The sequence below is a fragment of the Notothenia rossii genome (genome assembly GCF_949606895.1).
Source record: "Notothenia rossii genome assembly, chromosome: 2".
Lineage (NCBI taxonomy): Eukaryota > Metazoa > Chordata > Actinopteri > Perciformes > Nototheniidae > Notothenia > Notothenia rossii.
The window spans coordinates 24,347,012-24,370,445 of NC_136904.1; the positions used below are offsets into that span (position 1 = coordinate 24,347,012).

General features: G+C 40.6%; 1 protein-coding gene across 5 annotated transcripts; it reads left to right on the top strand.

Annotated features, from left to right (window-relative positions):
* The first annotated feature begins 449 nt into the window (after positions 1 to 449).
* Positions 450 to 23,403, top strand: LOC307030619 (protein TANC1-like). 5 transcript variants are annotated; one of them, XM_079667150.1, is made up of 15 exons: positions 451 to 607; positions 840 to 944; positions 2,179 to 2,370; positions 4,391 to 4,483; positions 5,942 to 6,072; positions 7,732 to 8,026; positions 8,745 to 9,026; positions 14,015 to 14,131; positions 14,287 to 14,577; positions 15,401 to 15,531; positions 18,214 to 18,445; positions 19,214 to 19,380; positions 21,127 to 21,435; positions 22,558 to 22,758; positions 23,004 to 23,403. In XM_079667150.1, exons 2-15 carry the CDS (start codon positions 869 to 871, stop codon positions 23,109 to 23,111), a joined length of 2,625 nt encoding a protein of 874 aa, XP_079523276.1. In that variant the 5' UTR covers positions 451 to 607; positions 840 to 868; the 3' UTR covers positions 23,112 to 23,403. The 5 variants fall into 5 exon arrangements, with proteins under 5 accessions (XP_079523277.1, XP_079523276.1, XP_079523278.1 ...); XM_079667151.1 differs by lacking the exon at positions 4,391 to 4,483 and having other exon boundaries at positions 450 to 607; XM_079667152.1 differs by lacking the exon at positions 451 to 607 and having other exon boundaries at positions 882 to 944; positions 2,331 to 2,370.
* The last annotated feature ends 31 nt before the right edge of the window (positions 23,404 to 23,434 follow it).

A 23,434-nucleotide genomic window follows, 5' to 3' on the forward strand; every position in this document is an offset into this window, starting at 1 on the left:
AGTACAGTACAGTAGATATGTCCAAAGAACTATCCCCCATGAAACAGTGTTTTGTTGTTGGATGCTATTCATTTTGATATAAGGCTTGTTGTAGCACGGCTGTTTTAAGAACATTATACAAAAGAAAAAGCTTTTTTAATTTGGGAATTCATCGTTATTTTCCTTCGTAACGAAACGAAGCAGAATTCAGCATCTGTGTAAACTTTCCTTTAAAGTCGGTTTTACACCCTTTCATGATAATCTTAGTTTAAAAAATATATATTATTATATTATTATTATTAATGTTGTTTTTATTTGTGGTGTTTTCAGCAGCAGAGTTTTAAGTAAATAATACACTAATGAAGATACTTATGAAAAATACATACTGTACGTAAATTAGGCCAAGAGAACGAAACGGATTAAATTAAAACATTAAATCATTGCCGATGATACGTCAGATGTGGAACATAAACGCACGTGCACGAAGCGCGTGCTCGACTCTTCCTCCAACACTGTGAGTTCACGGTGCAGCACTGCTTAATTGGATCCCGCGAGTTTAACTGGTCCTCCATCAGTCTCCTGTGGATTTATGTGAAGATAGCAAGCTTTAAAGAAGACTTAAGAGCAGGTAAATTAAGGCTTTGTTTTCAAGTCATCAGTTTTTATGTTTGACCATCCCTATCTTCACTAGTGATTAACTTCGAATAAATTGCTCATTGTTAAAGACTAAATAGTTAAATCATCTCATAAACCAACAATTCAATCTGTTTCTTCTTCAGCTGTTGAATTAACAGCTAACATTGAGGGTAATGTTGCCTGAAATCCTAATTCAAATGTACGTTTTGTTTAATCTACCACAGGCATTAGACAGTGAAGCAGCTGCAGTACTATGTTCAGAGCAGTGTTTGGAAACAAGAGAGAAGGAGGAGGAAAACGAGGAGAGAAAAAGAACCAAAGACATCCAGGTAAGAGCATACACACTGAAACCACTCTCTGTAACTATACTATAGCATGTCAGAACAAATAAAAGACAACATTGCGCATTTGGGCTCTGTCTAATGTTGTACGCACAACGTCTTGCATTATTTGATGGCAATATGCAGGTTCTCTTCTCTTGGGTGGTTTAAGTAGAGCCATTTCAATTAGCCTAATTCATCAGTGTGTGCTGTCCTTAACACAGTGTCCCACTGCTTGCATTTAAAGTGTGTCAGAAGAAGTTGGGGTGGGGGTTAGGCAAACATCCTGACCTACTAAAAACACACAGAATTTTACAACAATTTGTGATAGGCTTCAAATGTCTGAAACAAATCTACGTACTTGATATAAATGTGATGTATTTGTTGTAACTAAACTGAACGTTTAGTTGTATTCTCAGTTAAATGTGAACTGAACTGAGTTTTGCTGAACAACATTTAGCTGTTTAACAGGAGCTAGGATGTGTTCACAGAGAGATCTGTCAACCTGCTGCAGTTCAGAGGAGATATCAGACTGCGCAGTGGAGATAGATAAACATAAGTAGAGCTCAGTATTAGAGCAACCATGTTGCCCATTAATATTTGATAATGTTCTGCTCTGGGTACCAAGAAGAACTGAGAGGAAGATAGAGAACTGTGTCAGTCTCATTAAAAAGGATATAGTATGTTTACAGTACATTGGAATGGCTCTGATCATTTGCCCAGAGATCTCGCTTCTTCTTAAAAGTGTAACATTAAATGTTTCATGGCTCTGGTCCTTCTTCACATTTAGGAATTATGCAAGATCATATCATGTGGAATTTTAATATTAAGTAGTGGACAGTTCAGAGTTCTTGTTTTTCTCATGGTAATAACGGCAAAAACAGACATAAGAGAGATCATTTTTCCACAGTGAACTACTGTTATATGGTATAACCATTATAAGTGGACATAATGAGGCTCCATGACGGACAAAGTATGAAAATGATTTAGATATTGTATGAAAAAATACAGTGTTGACTCTTTATTAGGTTTGGTTTCTTTAAATAGATGTTCTCGCATTAAAATCGTTCCATTTCATCAATCAGTAATATTCCCCTGAGACAAAATAGGTTTGCTCTTCTGCTGCATTATACGATGCATATGTTGCTCTTCTTTCTCTGCAATATGTTCATCTGTTGTACAGCCACTGCAACATATGTCCCCCTTTATATTTTCCCTACACACTCCTATCTTCTCCATATAGCAAGTGAGGTGTACACTCACAGCACTTTGCAGAAGGGTAGTCGTGGGCGTGCCACACATGTCAAGGAGCATGCCAGTGACCCGGTAAAACTGAGGAGACTGACCAAGGGAGCGTCCATTTCCTTACCGTCCTCCCCTCTCCTCCCTCGACAGGCCGACATAGTTCCCTCCCACTCGTGCATGAAGTTCCCAGGTGAGTTAAATTGAATAACAATAATACACATAAAGCACAGTGTCACTATGAGAAACTGGGAACAGAAGAAGAAGCAATGCATCAGGGAATAGCTGCAAAGAAAGCAGAATGCTTTATGGGTTTGCCTTGATTAGTTAGCAGAGAGCTTCTGTGCATTCAGCTGTTCCATACATGTGACAGCAAATGCAACAGCATCCCATCTCTGCCCCCAGGGCCTGGGATATGTGACAGATTGTCAGAGTAAATGATTTAACAAGATAACTTAAGGCAAGCAACCCAAATTAGGTAGGTTGATTTTGAGATATTATATTAATTTGTCTGACTCTCTACTATGAATACAATATTCTTTATTCACAAAAAATAAATGCTTTTGACAAAAATATATTAAGTTAAAACTCAAGTTCCTAAGCTTTTTCTTTTTTCTTTTTATAGATATACATTTTTTCTTACACTTTTTTTTACATCATATTTATTTCTTAAAGATAATTGAGTGGCAGGTTTCAAAATATACCTTAAATCAGTTGAGGCTAAATATTTGTTCTGTTTGAGTGGAGGACACATTTTCTTGTTTGATTTTATGGTGTCTTCTACAATAATCAGGATTAATATCTGTTCATTACCACAAACAAGAAATGTGCTTTTGTCAAACATAAACATAGAAGCAGAACAAAATTATAATAATTCAACCAAGTATAAATAGTCAAGAACCGGAAAAAGAAAATAGAAAAAAATATATAAAACAAATAGAAAAAGACACTGCAAGAAATATATACAATACATCTGATTTCAAATGAATGAGTTGTGTGGTTTTGGAAGCGTTTGTTTGCACAGAAATGTGCAAAAAAGGATGTGCAATGGTTAATAGAATTAATTATTAAGTATGCAGTGTAAAGAATATAGTCCCCAAGACGTGCATTAATGTAACAGATACAGACAGAATTGAAGATTAAACATATTCTACGATGTACATACTGTCTCATAAATACTTAATTATTGAATTAAAATAACACTTTTTAATACATGGGCAAATTCCTGTAGTGTATTTTATGATGTTAAAACTGTTGAGATTCCAAAGATGTCACCCATGTTTAAACAAGCAGTAACAGATATAGTTTGCTTATGGCAATAGAAATATAATGAATACTATTATTCTATTTTAACATTATTTCCCCTATAAATTCTGTGAGATTTTACATATTTAAAGCCTCCATTTCAAATGTTTCAATCAAAAGAAAAAGCCATGTATGTGTTGTTTGCCTTACGTTGAAAGCAGCACAAGGTGGCAGTGTCCTGCAGCGAGTACAGCCACTCAGAAGAAGGTGCTGTTACATTTTCCTCGCATGCAGCACTGCCTTGTTTTTCCTAGTACACTGAACGGTCATGACGAGGGAAATGATACACTGTCATGGCCTTTATGTCTTCTTTGGTCATGCAAAATCAAATATTAAACTGTTTATTGAACAGTGTTCCAGAGTCTATCCACATGTGAGGTTCAAACACCAAATAACCTTGAGTATAAGTGTCAGTACATTTCAGTCTTCGCCAACATCTCATCTCTCTGAATTATCTCCAGTCCTAAAGAATCTGTGTTTTCAAAAACCCTCAGATGTTGTTGCATAAATTGAGACACACCCACACACCTCAATATGAGTGCACCACTGTCCCTGCCATCACACAAACACACAGAAAAACACGCACACACAGACATTAGCAGTGCTAATATATTATAGATAAACGCCCACGCTACAGTGAATATTGTAATGCTTGCATGCATGGCTCACACTCTGTACATACTGCCTTAAACTCCTGGGACACAATTCAAATTCTGCACCACAGATCTCATCTGGGGAGGCTTAATCTCTCTCTCTCTCTCTCTCTCTCTCCCCCTCTCTCCTCTCTCCCTCTTGCCTTGCTCTCCCTCACTTTCTTTCATATCCCTCCTTATCTCCACCCTCTATCCCTCCTTCTCTCCCACCGTGCTCTCCCTCCCTCTCGCTGTTCCTCTTCGCTGTGGCCGAAGGACGGGTAAGGCAGCGAGAGTATGTGGATGGCTCTTCCAACGCGAGAGATCCTCTTGTCTTTGCCTCGTGCCGTGGCAGGACAGACCAGAGAGGTGAGCACGGAGTGTGTGGGAGTGTGTGTAGCATCGTGTCGGGCTTTTTCCAGGTATTGATTGGGGAAGCTGAATGAGGATGAATTGGCTGTAGGTGAGTGATTGTTAATATGCAATTGAAGTTTGAGTTTGTGTTTTAATTACACATAAAAGGCTATGCATTAAGTTTTCCTTTAAGGTGTAATCATCAGTGTTTCTGAATGAGAGTGGATTTGTTTCATCACAGTTTTGTCCTGACTTCTTTGCATGCGGTTTGTATGGTTATCAAAGCAATAGGGGCATAAATACCCACATCCAACCGGCGTTCTTTATGTTATTGACCAGAGGGTTACCCTTAGGCTGAATACATTTTATGAGGCATCTTCTATCCCGGTTGCCAGGCACCTCTCAGCTTCCCGTTTCCAATGGCAACTGCTGGGTGGTTTGATGAATAGTACTGGACATTCAGTGTGTCCTCATGTTACTCCAGATTGGGTCTCGGTGCTCTGCTGACTAAATGCAAAGTTGTCTCTCCTCCCCCTCTCTGAAATACACATCCACCCTTCCTACCCAAGTGTTCAGCAGCTTTTCAAGCTGTGAAGTGAAAAGAGTATTGAAGGCTAGAACTGGGGCACTTTTTTTACCAAGCTCACCTTGATCCTCTCAGGGTTTTAAACACCTTTGGGTTCAATGAAAGAGTGATGTGATGCAGTATACTTTTTAAACACGGATAGTTAGCCACCATGACAGAATGATGAAGACTCAGGGGAGGGAGTGCGAAATGAATGTGATGTCTAAACGCATAGATGTTTGTGAGGAGGAGTGAGCTGTTGCTGTAATCCGTGATGTCCTGTCATCCTGTTTGTATGCCTACTCAATATGCATGTTATTCAGCTGATAACGATGCATAGGTGTGAGAACGAAGGACTGTGCTGCTCAGCTGGTTAAACCATAGAGATGTGAAATGTGTTCAAGCCTTTCTCTGCAGAGGTGACAGGGACCATGAGTAGCCGGGGTTGGAGGTCAAGCAGCACCAGGGAGCCTTAAACAGTGATAAATGAATGCAGCACATGGTCTGTGTCAGTCGATCTCTCCTGGAGCAACAGAGGAGGCAGAGCCAAGGCACTCCTTTCTGCTCTGGAGTGTCGACACCAAGCTCATTGAAATTCACAACCCGTCTCTTAACCGAGAGCACCTGGCAGGCGTGTGCAAAGGCAACCTCACAACCTCACACAACCTCATGCTGCTGCCTCAACCAGGGGGACTGGAAAGTCACTGTCTGTGCATTCTCAATCAGGGCAGCTGGGACTTTGCTGACCTGTGGATGCATACATTTCTCACTGGCGATGCTGCTGGGAGGGAACCTCACGAGCGTGCTGAACTGAAATGAGAGCGTCAGTTAGATGACGATTGCCTCTGGCCTGCCATGTTTCCATTTGCTTGTTAATCGGTGTGTCCTGAATGTGTATGTTTTTTCAGACCTCCACGTGGAGCCCCAGCTGGGCTCCTCCCTTTCTACCCAGGAACTGATGACCAGACTATGCTTCTTATTGGGAGAAGCAACGCCTGACACTGTTAGCTCTCCTATGGAGGACAGGAGGGAAAAGAAGGTACGGCTGCATATAGATTCGCTGGCCCCTTTGCTCTAAAGAAAAAAAGAGGCAATTAATGGTTTGTTATATCACCTTTTTACGTTAAGATTTCCTTCAGGATCTTACTTTCTTCTTTAAACATTTAAACCTGACTTCTTTAAGATAAGTTGATTGTCATTTATAATTTAGTTGAGTGCAAGAAAGCATGGTGATGAATATCGTGTGTGATTTGACCACTCAAATCCCCTTTTGAAACATAGATATACTAACTAATATTATTCATGTTGCTAGGCTAACGCAGGGCTCCCTTTCTCTACTCAATGCCCTATCACTTTAACCCCTTCGTTATTCTATGTGCCTTTCCATCTCTATGGCTTTGCTTTGCTCAGCCTTGGCCCATTTTCTCAGCCTCATTCCACCACCTGAGCTCCAGATTCAGTCAGTTTTACAGAGATAGCGAGGCTCATATGAGGAATGTGGGTTGTCCTGGCTAAGATAGATGAGGCTCTGATATAAAGGGAATAACAGTGAGCTGTTTCAACTCTGCTGCCTGTTCTCCCCACTGTCTCTGTGTTGCAGAAATGTTGCATCAGTAATGAGGGGACCTGAAACGCATGTGATCAAACTTCAAGGGTTATAAAAAAAGGAGTACAAAAACACTTTTATTCTAACGAAATATTTCCATTTATTAACCACATTTTTCTTATGATTATGATTACATGTTCTGAACATTTCACATGGCGCTTTTGCTGCAGTCTTTATTGTATAAAGGCCACAAACATTAATACATGTGATGTTAGCAGTACATTTAAAGTATTCTCAAAGAATAGTGATAAATACTATTAAAATATTTGTGAGGGGAAAAAAACTACGATTTGTTGCATGGTAGGTTTTAATATATTGTTTAAATGTACTTATATTTGCCGTTAATGTATCTCTTCACTCAAAATAAGCAGACTAAAAAGCTTCTCATCTATATATGATATACAGCTAGAATGGGTCTTGAATACTGCTTCAAAAATCACCTGGCTCCTATTTAGTTGTTTTTTTCCACCATGAGGAATTATTGTGTAAAAAAACACTTGTGCATTTTGCTTTCCTATAGGGCTTAACATGCAGTTGCTCCAAGTTGCTATGTGACACCCACACATACTGACACTGGTTTCTCATTTTCTTTACAGTTCTAGATTTATAATTTAAACAAGTTTCCTCTTTCAGGCAGACTGATGGTGTGTGCTTTGGATTTTTCCTAGGTAAAAGGACATCCTTTCGCCGATGAACAATGTTTACATTTCATGTAATCTTTGTGCAATCAGCCTTGTGTGCAACAGCAGATTGTGTGCACAGTGACTTTAAAATTAAATTATAAATGCAAGTGATTTAGATTTGAACACAGCTGTCGTTGTGAAAAAATTGGGGAAATGACAGCAAAGATGAAAATAACTGGAAATATACTTTAATTTCCCATCTGCGTGCACACACAAAAACAACTCAGGCACAGAAAACAGAGAGCATAAAGGCAAACACAGAGATGCAGAGTAGAGTGCTACTACACTTTAAATAGAAACATATAGCTTAGGCATGTTCCTTTTCTTTCAGGTTGAGTCTCTCCCTGTGATTTTCAACATATCTTAATGTTATGTTTCTTTAACCTCCTTGATGCTCTTCTCTTCCCAGTGTGATTCCTCTGCTCAGGGGGGGAGCCCCAGCTCCACTCTCACCTGCAGCACCACCTCCCCCTGCTCCGAGAGCCCCTCCTCCACCCTGAGCACAAGTGCTGGAGGCCAGCTTTTGTCCCAGCCTTTATCCTTACCTTCAACCCACTGCAGCACGAGCACGAGCACCAGCCCCAGTGGGACCCTCTCCAGCTCTGTGCCCAGCCATGGCCCTGGTCCCCTCGCTGAGAGCAGCCCTGGGCCTCCTTCTCAAAGCCCTACCTCCACCCTAGGGAGCAAGGATAGTGGAATCATAGGTGAGAGTTTCTGCTGTGCATCTGTTGGAAATCCTGGCCAGAATTTCAAAAGATTTTCTATCCACAATTTGTGAGTTCAGATTGTTTTTTTCCACTAGGTGAAGCATTTCAGCCTAGTCATGTATTACTGGAAGTAAAAAACAAGCGTACTAAAAAACATGAAAAGCCTATTTGACTGCGGGTGGAACTGCTTAATTTTTCAGAAAAAACAGAAGTGCCACACCTATACGTTGTTAGAAAGTTAGATGCACCATCAGCTCGTTTTAAGTCCTCGTCAAATGTGTACCCCTACCCAACAGCTAGTTTATCTACGCCGCATGTGCCACTTCAGCCTCAAGGCTTCAGCTCCCTCCTGTCAAAACTGGGACACTGCTGTCTTTGTTGCTTGTGGGTCTGATTCTCTTAAAATAGGACACTTTTCCTCCTTAAATAGAGTTTGTATTTATAGTTGAACATAAAACTGCAAAGGGCGCATCAAGTACAGTAAAACTCGTTGATTGATGAGTTTTGAGTGGCTGATAAAACAGTTGGTGTTATTTATTGTTGATTGGGTAAATGTTATGCTACAGTGGAAGGCAATGCTTACATTTGGAAGCCTTTAGTCAATTTCAACTGATAATTAAATGCAAGTTACTGATTGCCTACATTATGTTCTTCTTTTAAAGTATGATTTATATTTATAGCTGCGCCACTTAACTCATATTTTCTTGCGGCTCAGCAACCAACACTAGTTCCTCTGAGAATGAGGAGCGTAGCCCCTTCAGTGAACGTCTGACTAAGGAAGAAGGCCCGGGGGGCGGTGCCGGTGTAATGGGCCATGCAAGCGAGAACCGCCATCCCGGGCCAACCAGGGACAATCTGACCCCCCGACCAGATGAGGCCTTACCCAGAACCGACATCACAGAGCCCAGGACTCCACCTGCACCGAAAAGACCCCTCCCACAGCACCACATACACTGCACTTCCTCCCTTGTGATGCCACGTCCAAACTCTGTGGCAGGTTGGTTCATCTCTTTTAATGTTCACTTTGTTATTGGGAAATATAAGGAATATTTCTGACATTTTGAGAAATACACTTTTATTCACTTTCTTGCTAGAAGAAACTCATTACTACTATTCATTTACCTATAGCCAGACACCCGTTAGCTTAGCATCTCTCCAAAGGGATGAAAATCAACATGTTATATTTTCTGGATTCTTGCCGTCACCTTGAGGTTGCCAGTGAACAGCTGAGAATCCAGGAAGTCACTACTCCCGCCAAGAAATAGTCCCACACATAACCCCTTGTAAAACCACAACAAGTCTTATTTACACTTCTATTTCGGTACAGAATAAACAAACAATACCAAATGCGTTAATGAGTGAGCTAGTAAATGAGCTGCTGAAGCTTCAATTATTTTGTATATGAAGCAGCTTAATGAGTGTCTGAATGTGACAGCTGTTACCCGGGTGATTAATTAATGGATTCATATATTGACTGAATGGCATATTGATTGAATTGACGTGAGACTTGAAATGTTCCAACTATTTATCCGGGTAAAGCAGAGAAAGCATAATTTGAGAGATCTCTGTGATGCGGAACTACACTTCATTGCATCGTGTGTTGGTGCTCTACTTACCACTGAGGCTGGATACACACACAGTGAGCAGTACCAGTTAAATGTCCTGGGAGGCCTCCAGTTGTCATAAAATCCTCCCTCCCTCTCCAGTCACGATCTTTGCTGGTGCACAAGGCTCTTTTTCTTCCTCTCGATGTCAGTTCATTTGTGGTGGGAGCAAAAGCAGAGATTCCCTAAGGAGTGGATTCACGTAACGCCTGCCAGTTTCTTCTGTCAGCTGGTGCTTTCATTTAGGCACCTTTGATGAAATTCAAAATAAAAATGAAATGCGCCAGATAGCACTGTAGTAGCTAGGATTTACTCCACATTCATGCCAGATCAGATCATACATTAAGGGTTTACGTATAATATGTGATATGCATTTGAGGACAAGAATGACTATTTAGTTTTTCTCGGAAGGAATATTTATTTGTTATAGCAGAAATATTGACAGGCTACAAAAAATGAAAACAGGCTAAAGATAAGAACATAATAAATTGAGGCCTTTATAGATATGCTCGAACACTCAAAGTTTAAGATTATCGTAAAAATTATGATATATGATATGTAATGAAATTGCAGACTAAGTCAATAAAATGGTAAGTGTTTGCCAAATAGCAACATTAACAAAGAATTTCAAAATACATTTAAAAACAGAATATATTGATTACAATCTGAGTTAAGCCAGTTATTTTGATTTGCAGATGATCAGATTTATTTCTGCTATTAGTCAATGTATATTTCAAAGTCTAGAATAAACACTATCAATCTGTTTCTTACTGTCTGTTATCATCAAGCAGCCTCACGATCACACTTTATGGAATGGATTTGGAAAGCAGCTCATAATTGCAAAGTTTTCTGAGATAAATGCTGATTGTTGCAAGCACAGGAATATGTAAATTAATCCAAGACACTTTGCAGAGTCAATAGACGTTACCTGCTTCATCAGCCCCCTAGCGTGCCTTGACTGGGGCATCTTTGGCAGGAAGCATTGTGCAGTATGATGGCTGTCAGCAGAAAGAGTGCCAAAAGCACTTTGTTGTCTTTTTGGACAAGTCAGAGGCTGAAGATGCATCGACTACTACAGATATAATCTTTAGTGTTGTCTATTCTTTCATTATGGTTTCCTGATACTCAAATTAGATAGAGTCTTTTCATGATCTACCATACTGTTGTAGCAGCCTCGTTTATTATGAGCCAGGCCTAGTGCCGAACGCCTATAAGGGCACTGGGGCATTCTTTCCCCGATATTTATCAAAGTTAAAAATACTTATACAATTTGGAAAATATCCTTTTTTTTCTTTCTGCAGAAGATAAAGATGAGTACATTGTTACCATATTTTAATCTATTCATTAAATATATGTCTACAGCCAGCAACCGGTCAAGGCCAAGTGTCAAACGATCTGCCTTGCACCTCCAAAGCTCATTATTAAATTGCATTGTGTTTGATTCCATACTAAAAGCCAATTTGTTGATGTGAATTATTTGCTGGTCCCAACCAAAATAAAGTCTGGCACATACAGTAACCTCAAATAAAATGGCGAATTGTTGGATGTTGTTACCTTTGGACAGAGGCAGGCTAGCTATTTCATCCTCTGTCAGTTGATGTTCCGGGCTAAGCTCACCGTATACTAGCTGTAGCTTTATATATAATGGACATGCATATGAGGGATATCAATCATATCATCTAACTTACTGTGAAAACAAAAAAGGCCATTTCCCAAAATGTTGAACTATTCAATTAAGGTTTAAAAGGTTGTGTTGAACCAGTTGCTCATGAGCTGGGGCTGCAGAGCTGACCTTCAAAGTGTTGAATGATCAACAGGGGTTGGAGGGTAATCAACCACAGTGTCATCAGCAATGAACACAAAAGCAGGCGGTGAGTGATGGACTGTTTGTGGTGCAGGGTCTCGTCAGGCTGTCAAGTGAGGAGAGATGAGCTGTTCTCGTGTCAAAGCAGCTGAAAACATGTTCGAACTCTTTCATATCCTTGGTCCACTCAGCCATTTGGCCTGGCTGTCTTTAGCCAGCAAGCTTTCTCATCCCACTCTACACCTCCTTCACACTATTCTCCTGCAGACTGTTCCTCGTCATCTCGCTGTGGATGTTCTTTCAATCCTCTACTCTCCACTTCAGCTCTGAAACTGTGGTCATTTTTTGTGTGTCCTGCATGGTGTTACTGTGTGTGTATACTGTAATTTTCGCCTGTCCCCAATTTATTTTGTTAATTATAATAGCACTGGTCACGCTCTAATTGATTTTTCTAGTGTCAGGGAGCCCTTCATCGTCCACTGAACGCCACAGAGCTGGTTTCATGTGCTCTTAAAAGCCCTGTGAATTATTCTATGGCCTCAGTAGCTTGACACCACTCTGTCACTCTGCTGCAGGAGGATGGACACACGCAGGGATGCTACATGTATCAGACTATGATCGGATCTGCCAAAGTGTTGAACGGCTGGTGGAACTGCATGTACAACAGAATCGTGAAAAAGCCAGTGTCATTCACCACATAGTGTAATACTGAACCATCTTTCTTATTTAGACCAGGGAGAATGAGATGCGAGTTAAGAGAGCGTAAACACGTTTCGTGTCAGTGTGGAGTGATTTGATGATTTGTCATGACGAAAGATGCTTAAGAACGTCTCTGGCCAGCATCTTCCGGCTGTGACCGCAATTTCTGTTGTAAAGCTTTAAAGCTCGTAACAGCTAAGAGATGTGTTGCAGCTCCCTTATACATGCTTTGAGATCCCCAATAAAAGCATTTACCATGTACCGTACCTGATTATAGATGAGTGGGGTCATCATCTGTCCAGGGTCTGCATCTGGTCTACTGCCGGTTTGACTGGTAGTATTTTAAAGATGAGTGCAACGTGACTCAGACCTTTTTTGTATCCCACTCTAAAGGGATTAGAGGCAGCAGTAATGCCAGATTTTCAGATTTGACATAGGATTTTCTATATATATTACAGCAATGAATGAAATGGACCAGTTTGTGACTTGCCATTTAAAACTCTTAGTCAGACTCAGTTTCCATGCATTGCTTTCAGTTATTAATTCTATGTGTTTTAATACTTTTTCTATTTACTATTGGATGAACAATTTGCCTCACACACAGAACCCAATAGTATGTATTGGAGCAAACCTAATTATTCAGAAAACCAATGTAATTCAAATCCAAGAAGAACGGAGACTTCCGGTCGCATTGACTGTAACCTAGTTAACTTGTTAAATGCAATGCCTGGATTCATAAACTACTCGGACATTTGACAGAAAAAGACAAGACTAGAACAGGTTCTTCACCTTTCTTTCTTGTCACCTGCTCCATAGCTGAGCAGTTAACCAACAATGAATTGTTACTGCAGGAGCCTCGATCTCAATCAAACTGCAAAATAAAATATTGTAATCCATGCAATTAAAATCCCTGAAATAAATTCATCCAGTCTTTAAATGTCAAGTTTTGTCGAGACTGCTATACCTCTTTTATAATAAATGGTCCATGAACTGTTTTTAGATTGTTAGTTGAGGTGATGCTATATTTAGGAATATTTTTCAAAAAAACAATACAGTACAATCCAATATAAAACTAACAGAAGCCACAGGCTCAAATGTGACAAAAGAGTAGAATAAACACCTCTCGGACACAGTGTCAACATTACAAAGGTTTTACAGAGAATACACCGCACACGATTATTGTACTGGATTACATTTCAGTGCACATGGCTTTTTATTTGTTTGTATGAATGTTTTGCTGCATAATTAATATTATGTAAAAGAAGGAATAGATTAATTTGTTTAATGATGGATTATTATGGTAAATAACACATTAAAGAAAGGCTATTTGGTTATTCTTCACAACATCCTGGACTGAAGACTCTGCTAAATGTCTTGAGAGCTGCAGAAAGTGAGGCTGGCTGACCTGCAGGTCTCTCTGTGGGTGGGTGGATGGATAGGGAAATGTGGGAGTCTTTTTTGTTTCTTCCATTTTCGTACAACAATTTTTATTTTATTTATCATGTTGGATTTTAAGTGGTGTATTTTGTCGTTGAAGCTTGTTATCCTGTGATTGAGGGGATACGTACACTACTTGCATTACAGCCGGTGATGTTTTTCTAATCAGAAATGTGCTGTCCTGACAGAATTAAACATTCAGTGGTTAGTTTGAGATTACAGGATGGGAGATGAGTTGTTTTCTTTTATTTTCCTCTCCCTCCTCCGTTCAAGGTCATTGAGCATTGAGAGCAACTCCTGTTTATTTCTCACGTCTCCATGGATACAATAATTGACACAAGCAATGGATTTGACACTTGTGTGGTTTGTATGTGTATCTCTGCACATTCCCTGCATCACTCTCATGCTTTCAATCAATTCACCACCTGCTCTCTTTTACAGCAACCAGCTCCACTCGATTGGAAGATTTGAGTTTTCTGGACAACCAAAGGGCCGCTGGACACAGGAGCTCCGTCCGCAAACACAACACAGCTGGACGCACAAATGATGACTCCAAAGGTATTTTACGGCTTAGCTATGGGATATATCAGTGTGTAAATATAGCATGGTGCAGAAACATCTGTACACCCATGCAGAGGATGTAAGCCCCTACCAAATGTCACTGCTCAAAATCACATATCCATCCTTACAATGCTTTAACTCTCTCTGTGCAGGGAGATTGGTGCCATTCAAACAAGCTGACATCATGCTCAAACCGCTGCTGTTTGAAGTCCCCGGCATCACCGCAGAGACACCTTTTGTTGGCCGGGATTGGCTCTTCACACGTCTGGAGGAGGTCCTGAGAAAGACGAGCAGCTGTGAGGGACGTGGGGCTGTCATTGTGGGTAACGCAGGATCCGGGAAGACAGCTATCATCTGGCGGCTGGTGACGCTCAGCTGTCATGGGAAGCGAACACAACAGGGAGGTCCCAGCATCCCTCACAGCCCCAGCTCCTCCCCCAAATGTAAGACTTCCAGTTTTATCCCGCGCCATGTCATTTGTGTTTTGTATCTCAGTGTAAGAACACAGAGGAACGCCAGGAGTTACATTCATACATTCTCACGTATGCTCCAGTAACGTCAGATTCTTGTTAGATATTGGAGGAAACGTCACTTTTGGGAAGGAGTTCGTAACTGGGTCACGCACTCATCTTCAAGTTCTCCCCCCAGGTTCCTCTGCTGATTGCAGTTGTTTAAGGAGACGGAGATTGTTGTTTTTTTCTTATCACGAGTGGCACTGGAAACGTTTTTTTTGCCAAAAAGGAGAACAAAAACTCATACAACTAGATCTAACATGCCTTAACATACACCCGGAGTTATACAAATAACAAATGCATTTTTTTCTATATTATCTTCTTCCTGTAGTACAAGAGTAGCCAATGTTAAGATTGAAGACTGAAGTAAAAGTAGAGCAGAAGAAGCAAAACTAAAGTGTCCAAAAAGAATACTGTGCCATTCATTTTTCACCATCATTGCATTATTCATCGATATCTGCACTTCATGTTGTCATTTTGATTTAAATTCAACTGAGGGCATAGCATGCAGCGTGCAGGAATCCAGATATATTTGTCTGCACTCTCTGAAACAAACAGTCTTTTGCTGACAGCTAATGTGGTTTTGCTTAATGTCGTGGTTGCTAGTCCTGCTTACAGATGGACTAATTAATTGCAGCAGTTTAATTGTGTTTCTACTTCACTCCTGGCATTCCTGTGCTTACACCAGAGACTTCATCTAACGAGTATAAATGGCAGCTTTGCGTTTGTTGTTGTTGCCTTGTGCACTGTTCAGGTGGGGATAAGCAGGGAAAAGCAGCCTCCAAACAGCCGCCAGCTGACTCCCAGCCCAACCAGAGTGCTGGTGCAGGAACAAGCGATATTACAGCACAGAGGAAAGAGGCTGTCAGATGCCTAGCTGCCAAGGTACCTCAAAAAACACATGCACACACGTGTTTGTATGTATATGCGAGGACCCTCAATAACAGATCAAACCTAAAAGAAGTTGTTTAGGATTAAAGAAAATGGGCATATTTGGTGACTTGCAAAGAGCAACATGACAAGATCAATCACACTCTCATGTCTGGTGACTTAATTTGAAGCTGGAGCCAGGAGTTAGCTAAGCTTAGCATAAACACAAGAAATGGAGGGGAACAGCTGGCCTAGCTCTATGAAAAACAGCATCTCTGTAGTTCACTGATTAGACCAGTCAGAGGATGGTTAGCTCACATTCAGGCCTTCACTCTTAACCACAGGGTTTTACTCAGGGAGCATCAATAAATTACCATTTCAATGACACAAAACCAAAATACACTAGATGATACTCTGGGTTTTAGTCTATCTTTAATTTTTCATGAATATATTAATGAAAAGTAATCTTGAAAAGTCTGATTGCTTTTCAATAGCTTACGTGACCTATTTACTGCCAATCCATACCAGATATTGAAACTACACTGGACAAACGGGACATACCTATTTTGTTGGATTGTATGGCTTCTAAGTCTGAATTCTTAAATAGCCTACATGTCATGTGACACAGTGCAAATCAATGCAGCATTTTACAAATATACTGGACATTTTACTGCATTTAAAGGCTCCTTCTATCTTCTTCAATTTTATACAAATATAGTTATTACAATTCAGCTGTTTTGTTTAAAAAGTTACAATTTGTTTTAATAGCTTTCATGAAATATAATCCAGTGGCTGCAAATCAACCTGGACATTTATTATTACAATGCAGGATTTATTAGATTGTTTTCCTTCTTCTATTTTATATGAACATTTGTAATCAAAAACAAATGAGCAGTTAGTACACACACACACACACACACACACACACACACACACACACACACACACACACACACACACACACACACACACACACACACACACACACACACACACACACACACACACACAACCCACTTCTGTTTGGTTCGTGTCATTTATGCTGTTGCTGAGCAGACTGCTGAATCACCTGCAGTTAAAACCTATCAAGATGTTTTATTGACGTAGTATGAAGGCCCCTAGTTTAAGATTGTTGTAATATCTGATTTGATAGCCCTGGATTTGTTTCCTGTAGCAGATTTGAAAGCTGCGTAATATCAAACAGCATCATAAACTGTACTCTGGGAGCTATGACTGTTACGAGCCTCCACAAAACACTGAAGAGGGTTCAATTGAAAGAGATAAACAGACATCAGCGTGTTCGGTGTTGAAGAGCTGCGATCTACGGGTCATGGTTTTCTCCACTCTTTTTGGGCACATGTAGAACATGCTGCTGATTGCATCACAAAGATGACATGGAAGCTTCTAAATTTACTAGCTTGGCCTCAATAAGAGTTTCCATGGGAACTAGTCAGACTACTTGTGATGGTGAGGATGTTCGCTCAAATGTGAAATCATTGATAACGTTATATATGTGGACTACATAAGGTCAAGACCCTATCAAGCCATGAGTGAATACTATCTCAAGTGTATATTTCCCCTTCAACATTATTACTGTTAATCTCCTACAAAGACAATTGCTCTTTTTCATTTCAGTTTCATATCTCAGACTTAATTTACGATGCAGCTTGCAGACAGAATAATCCAATTATTTACTGAATGTCTTATAGATACTCTGCAGCAATATGTTGCTTGAAGCTCTTATTGTTTAGCGTCATGAGACAATGTTATGACTCAACATCTTCTATCATTTAACTTATAATTTGTTGTATTCATATTCAGTGATACCAGTTTTAGAGATTCCCCTTTTCTCCTGGGATAAAAACTGAAAATGTATTCTGAACAGAAAGAAACACCATGTGATTGTGTGCAGTAATAGCCCCCCCCCCCCCCTCCCCTCACACTAAACAGATTCAGACTTTTTCTTCAGCATCAAAGCATTTCAGGTGGTTGTTGCCTCTGCAGTGCAAGAGGAATTCAATTTGATGTATATAGCCTCATACAACCAATCCCAAATTTGCCTCAAGGGGAAAATCCATGTCATAAAACTGACTGAAAGAGCATGCAAAGCGGCCTGTAGAGCATTCAGATGTTTTTCAATTGCTTACCTATTTTCTTTTCATTCGACACTTCAGACCAACTTCACATTAAAGGGGTTATGGGCCAGTGTATTCCTGACTTGTATTTTCCCACTGTCAAAGCCTCTTGTCCTACTTCTCCACCAGCACTCCGAACAACTACATATCTTTTATTCAGACCTGAACAGATGTTTGTCAAATAAACAGATGAATAATAATGATAGACTTTATTTATATAGCACCTTTACAAGCTCGACGCAGCCCAAAGTGCTTTACAGAGTATGACAGAAAATGACAATAACAAGTGAGGAACATAATTAAAAACAAGGTATAAACAAATAGAAAGAGTTATATCATTGAAAAATAAAACAATAAAACATGAACAGTGATACTAGTAAAAAATCATAATTGCCCCAAATGATAAGCCAAATTCAAAAGATAGGTCTTTAATTTACTTAAAAAAATTCCAATTGAGCTTGCAGTTCTAAGATCCAATGGAAGAACAGAAAGCAGCCTCCCCAGTTTTCTTGTAATTCACTCTAGGTACTTCTAAAAGTAAAACACTTCTTTCTTCTGTCAGGTGGTGGCGTACCATTTCTGTCAGGCGGACAACACCTACACCTGCCTGGTTCCAGAGTTTGTGCACAGCGTCGCTGCCCTGCTGGCCAGAGCCCCACAGCTCGCCCCGTACAGGGAGCTGCTGGCACAAGAGCCCCACCTTCAAAACACTCTCAGTCTGAGATCCTGCGTTCAGGACCCCATCGCTGCCTTCAGAAAGGGAATCCTGGAACCCATAGCCAGCCTGCGCAAGGGTAATGAATCCACACACAGATCCACCATAAAGACAAAGCATGAGTTTTAAGGGGGAAAATGGTCTTCTCCCTAACTATGTAATTAGAGAGCCTGCTATCAAGTCCTGTGTGAAAAAGCCTATTAATGACTCCATGATGAGCCCATAGATTATGTTCCCTAGTTAAGGTCAATGATTTGAAACAGGGTACAGTGTGAAACAGATGTTAGATCATTTAAATAGGAAAATAATTAGAGTTATTTTTACCACGGTAAATCATTAGCATCCCACTGGATTTCAAGGTCACAAAATACTGTGAGAGGATGTGAATGTTACAGTCGTATTAGCCACCTTAGCTTCTCACGATACAGTCAGTCAGTTAGATTGATGTGTTTTTATGGCCAGGCACTCCACTGTCGGAGCAGAGGAGTGTTTGGTCTACTCCATCACTATTAAGCAGTTAAGGGAAAAAAATGGACAGCCCTTGCGCCTGAGTGTATGAGCCCTCACAGGGATCCATCGAAAGCTAAGTTTATGTGAAACATGATGGATATGTCCAATTTTGAGCTAATAAACAACAGTGGCCTCTGTTCCCTTTCAGCAGAATATAATCAATATCACCAGTTAGTTCTTCTCTCAACATACCCTGGGCTGGAAAACAATGAGAAGATTCAGATAAAATCATATCATCTTCTTTGTTTCCGAATGATGTGCTCTTTCCAAGGCTAATGTAATGTTCCTGGTATCTTTATGTGATTTAACCTCATGTTCTTCTCTCTGCTCCCTTCAGAGCGCAGGCTGCCTGAAGAAGACTACATTATATTGGTCGACAGTCTTAATGAAGCAGAGTTCCATAAACCAGACTATGGGGACACCATCGCCACTTTCATTACCAAAATAGTCTCCAAATTCCCCCCCTGGCTAAAGTTGGTGGTCACAGTGAGGACAAGTCTGGTGGTAAGTGAGATTATTGGTATTATTAAAGTGATCTCTGAACCACCATTTCAAAGGGTTGGTTCTCCCATAATGCATGTTAACCTATTTTATCACTGCTAATGGGGTCTATTGGGATTTTTGGCTATGGGGCACAAGGGATTTATTTGTTGCTGTATTGTGGTTGGCTAATACGCAGCAAGGCAGATGGGGGGGGGGCATCATTTACAGCTATTTTAAACTATCCATGGGTTAAAACCCCCCCTTTCATCCAATGTTAGATGCAATACCCTTCAACCCATGCAAAGAAAAAGAGGGAAAAAGATAATAAAAGTATGTGTATTTCAAGATGAATGTCACTATTACTCTGGATTCAGATTTCACTGTAAACGTTTTTCAGTGGAAATGCTTTCTACCTACGATAGCTGTTGAAAAGTCTGTGGATTAAAGTGGACGTTTTTCGAAAATACTGCAATTTTAATCTCATTTATGTCTATCGAATCGTGATCTTTAAGCTCTGAAGTGCTTTTTAAATCTAGGAAAAGTTGGTGTGCCTTGGGGTCGAGAAATATTTTCAGGTGTGCCTTGATAAAAAAAAAAAGGTTGGGAACCACTGCTCTAGACGATGGTGTGTGATAGCTCCTCTTGTTCTTTTCACCCCTTGTCTTTGCCCTTCTGGACCCCAGCAGAGCCTTTTTATAAAGTGGGCTCAGAACACTTTATGGTTGAGGCTGAAACCTTAAAAAGCGAGCAGAGAGGACTATAGAGGGTTAGATATAACATGGAAGGTGAAGTGAGAAGAAAATGATTTAGTATTTTGCGTGAACAAGCCCGTCATGTTTCCCTTTGCCTCACATCTTGATTCTTTGCTCGTACATAGTTCCATGTTGTGCTTTTACCGCCATGCCATGTACACTGCGGCTTTCAGCGCAGTCTCTCTCTCTCTAGTCTGATCTATTTTTTCAGTCCGGTTAGTAATCCCACCAAACAGCAGGCGCATCTGTCCAATGCCAAAGCCAAGCCTGCAAATGCTGCATGGATTACGCCCTGAATGGATGGTAATACTACTGGGAGTCTGCTTCCAGTCTGGAGCCTGACAGCCAGTTACATAATTTGATTAGTGTTTGGAAATACACAAAACACATTTAGGGTCACATTCTTCATGATACATTCAAAGTCATCAAGCAGTACAGCAATTATCCAACCCTCCAAGTATCCCAATTCCTGATTTGATCATCACTCACTCTTTCCTCTACCAGCCATTCACAGGAGCTCTTATATAACCACGCTGGGTATTTTATAAACAGCTGATAAAGGATTAAGTGGAGCTCAATCCTCGACCACCAGTCAATTACTTGTTGTTGAACCAAAATGTCATTCTTCGTTAATGAGGAACTGAGCTGCAATAACATGAATCTTTTTCATCAGTCATAGCTGGTTTTGGCCGGTGTTGAGCAGTTGATGATGGCAAAGAGGGGAGATGAAATGTGACTCTGAGAGATGCCTCTGAGCAATGTTGGAGCTTGAGTCATTGTCACACTATTTACTGTACTTTATCCCATGGCTCTGCGTGAGTCACAGGCAACAGCATCTGAGGAATGGGTCTTGAATGTGCTAAGACTTTTAATTAGTCTTAGCAAATTAAATGTTTAACTTGCAGGGAGCTATGCGGCAAAGACATGCTAGCTACTATTCTTCAAACACTGAGGTGTGTTTGTGCCTCTGTTTTTACCAAGCACCCATAATGTATCTGTTTTTCTTCTGCCACAGGAAATCACCACACTCCTTCCCTTCTCTGGTATCTCTCTTGACATCCTGCCAGACAGCAGTGATCTGGGCGCTGACCTGAGCGACTACATCCATCATCGCGTCAGCAGTAGCACCCAGGTTGCCGCCAACGTCACCACGCCAACAGGCTCCGCCCCCGATCAGCTGCTCCTCAGCAAGTTCAGCAGCCACCTGTCAACACGCAGCCACGGCTCCATCCTGTACCTGCAGCTGACCCTGGATCTGTTCCACAAGGGCCACCTGGCTCTGAAAGGAGGAAACTACCTGGTGGTGCCCGTGTCCCTGTCGGAGGTCAGACATTTGGAGTATTTATTTACAACCAGCACAGGGTCTTTATGCCCAAGGGGAAATATTAAATGTGAGCTTGAAGTTATGGATTCATTTTTTATAAAAAAAAAAGAGTGTGTGTTTCATTTATCACCTCACACACTATGTATATTGCAATGTTTAATAGTGTACAGCATAACATACATTTGACCTTTGGCAAATGTCTGGACCCACCCTCCTCCTCCTCGTTCTATCTGGTCAAGTTCACAGTCTAACACTTAACACTTGTCAGTCATCTTGGTAAGCTGTCTGCCGTGAAATGGCATCTCGCCCGAGGCAGAAGCAATCAATGTCCATAAAATCCCCACACAAGGTACACAGACGACATCCATTGTTCAGACATGTTTTTCACAAAAAGCAAGAAAATGTGTACTAACAGGCTATCCAGATCAATACAAGATACAAATGACAGGTTCAAAGACTTTATACAAAGCGCCAAAAATAGACCACAGTGACTAAAGTAAATGACAGACGCATTGCAATATTGCATAATTATCACCAGTTTAAATAGGACAACAGATGAGCAAGTGTTATTATACACACAGAGGCCTAGAGGATTCAGGATTCAATGATTGGATAATGGATATGGAAAAGCATTTATAAAGGTGTGCTAAAAGATGTGTGGGCCCAGGTAGTGGGTAGTATAATACGACAGCTTGTGAAGAATTATGATATGAATTATTCAGTAAATTAACTATTTAAACATTACAAATGATTCCAAAACAGACTCATGCTGAAATGTATGGAGTGTTAACACTATGAATTTTTAATAGGACTTGTATAATGCACATTTTGCTTTACTCTTGTACTTTTTCTTGCTATTATTAATCTGTTTACCTTGACGTTGCTGCATTTGAGCATCAAGAAAGAGTTGTAAATTCCTCAAAAGTGACGACACCTCAGTCTACGGTGTGTAACATATCAACTCAAACTATTGTGGAAAAATGTTTGTTAATTTGCTTGCTAGCTTCTGTTGTTTCTCTTTAGCAGTGGATTGTTCCATTATTATTGACTATATAATTGACTATGCAACCATGATCACCCACACACACACAACATAATTAACCTTATATAAATATCTGACAGGTGTACCTGCTGATGTGTCGTGTGAGCTTTCCGGATAAAGAGGCCTTTGAACTGGTGCTTCCGGTGCTAAATGTGGCGCTGGCTTCTCTGCACCCACTGACTGACGAACAAATGTTCAGGGCGCTGAACGCAGGCAGTGTGAGGGGGGAGCTTGAGTGGAAGGACTTCCAGCTGAGATTAGACAGCCTGGCTGGATTCATGGTAAGACTCGATATGACTGCATGGGAGGGTACATAATGATTCAAGCTTTTGTTTCAAAGCTTCAATGGTGTGTTTGTTTTGCTATGACTTTATAGATGTACATTTCTTTTGCTATGGAGTTATAGCAAAACAAACACACAGCTCAGAATTTTAGTAGGATTGTGTATTTTTTCTGACAAAATTGACAAACTAATTTGTTATACCTTTACATTTTAAGACGTTTTCTGTATCGTTTGTGTTTGTAGGTGAGACGCAGGGACGGCACACGGATGCTTTGTCATCCCTCCTTCAGAGAGTGGCTGGTGTGGAGAGCAGATGGAGAGAGCAGTGACTTTCTCTGTGACTCTAGGTGAGACTAAAGAGTCAAAGTTATCAAAGCAGAAAAATCATTAAGGTCGGTGCTGGGGAGTAGGGAACCACATGTAAACAAACTAGTAGCTTTACTAAAGTTTGCAGCAGTTTTTTGCATTTTTGCGTTGTGACTTAAAGGTGGGGTAGGTCATTTTGGAGAAACCGGCTCGAGTGCGCTAGAATTTGAAAATACACAGCCGGAAAAAATCTGCCACTTCCTTACAGAGCCCCCTCCTCCAACACACACGAACGTGCACATGACCAATGAGGGCCTGAGATAAGTTTGTGCACAGATGGAAGGCTGACAGGCAGGTAGGCCATCCAG

Bases quoted from the DNA above. Each gene is read 5' to 3' on its own strand.
- LOC307030619 (XM_079667150.1), top strand. From the start codon at position 869: ATGTTCAGAGCAGTGTTTGGAAACAAGAGAGAAGGAGGAGGAAAACGA. The intron at 14,132-14,286 runs GTATTTTACGGC...CTCTCTGTGCAG, and splicing joins CACAAATGATGACTCCAAAG to GGAGATTGGTGCCATTCAAA. The intron at 18,446-19,213 runs GTAATGAATCCA...TGCTCCCTTCAG, and splicing joins CATAGCCAGCCTGCGCAAGG to AGCGCAGGCTGCCTGAAGAA.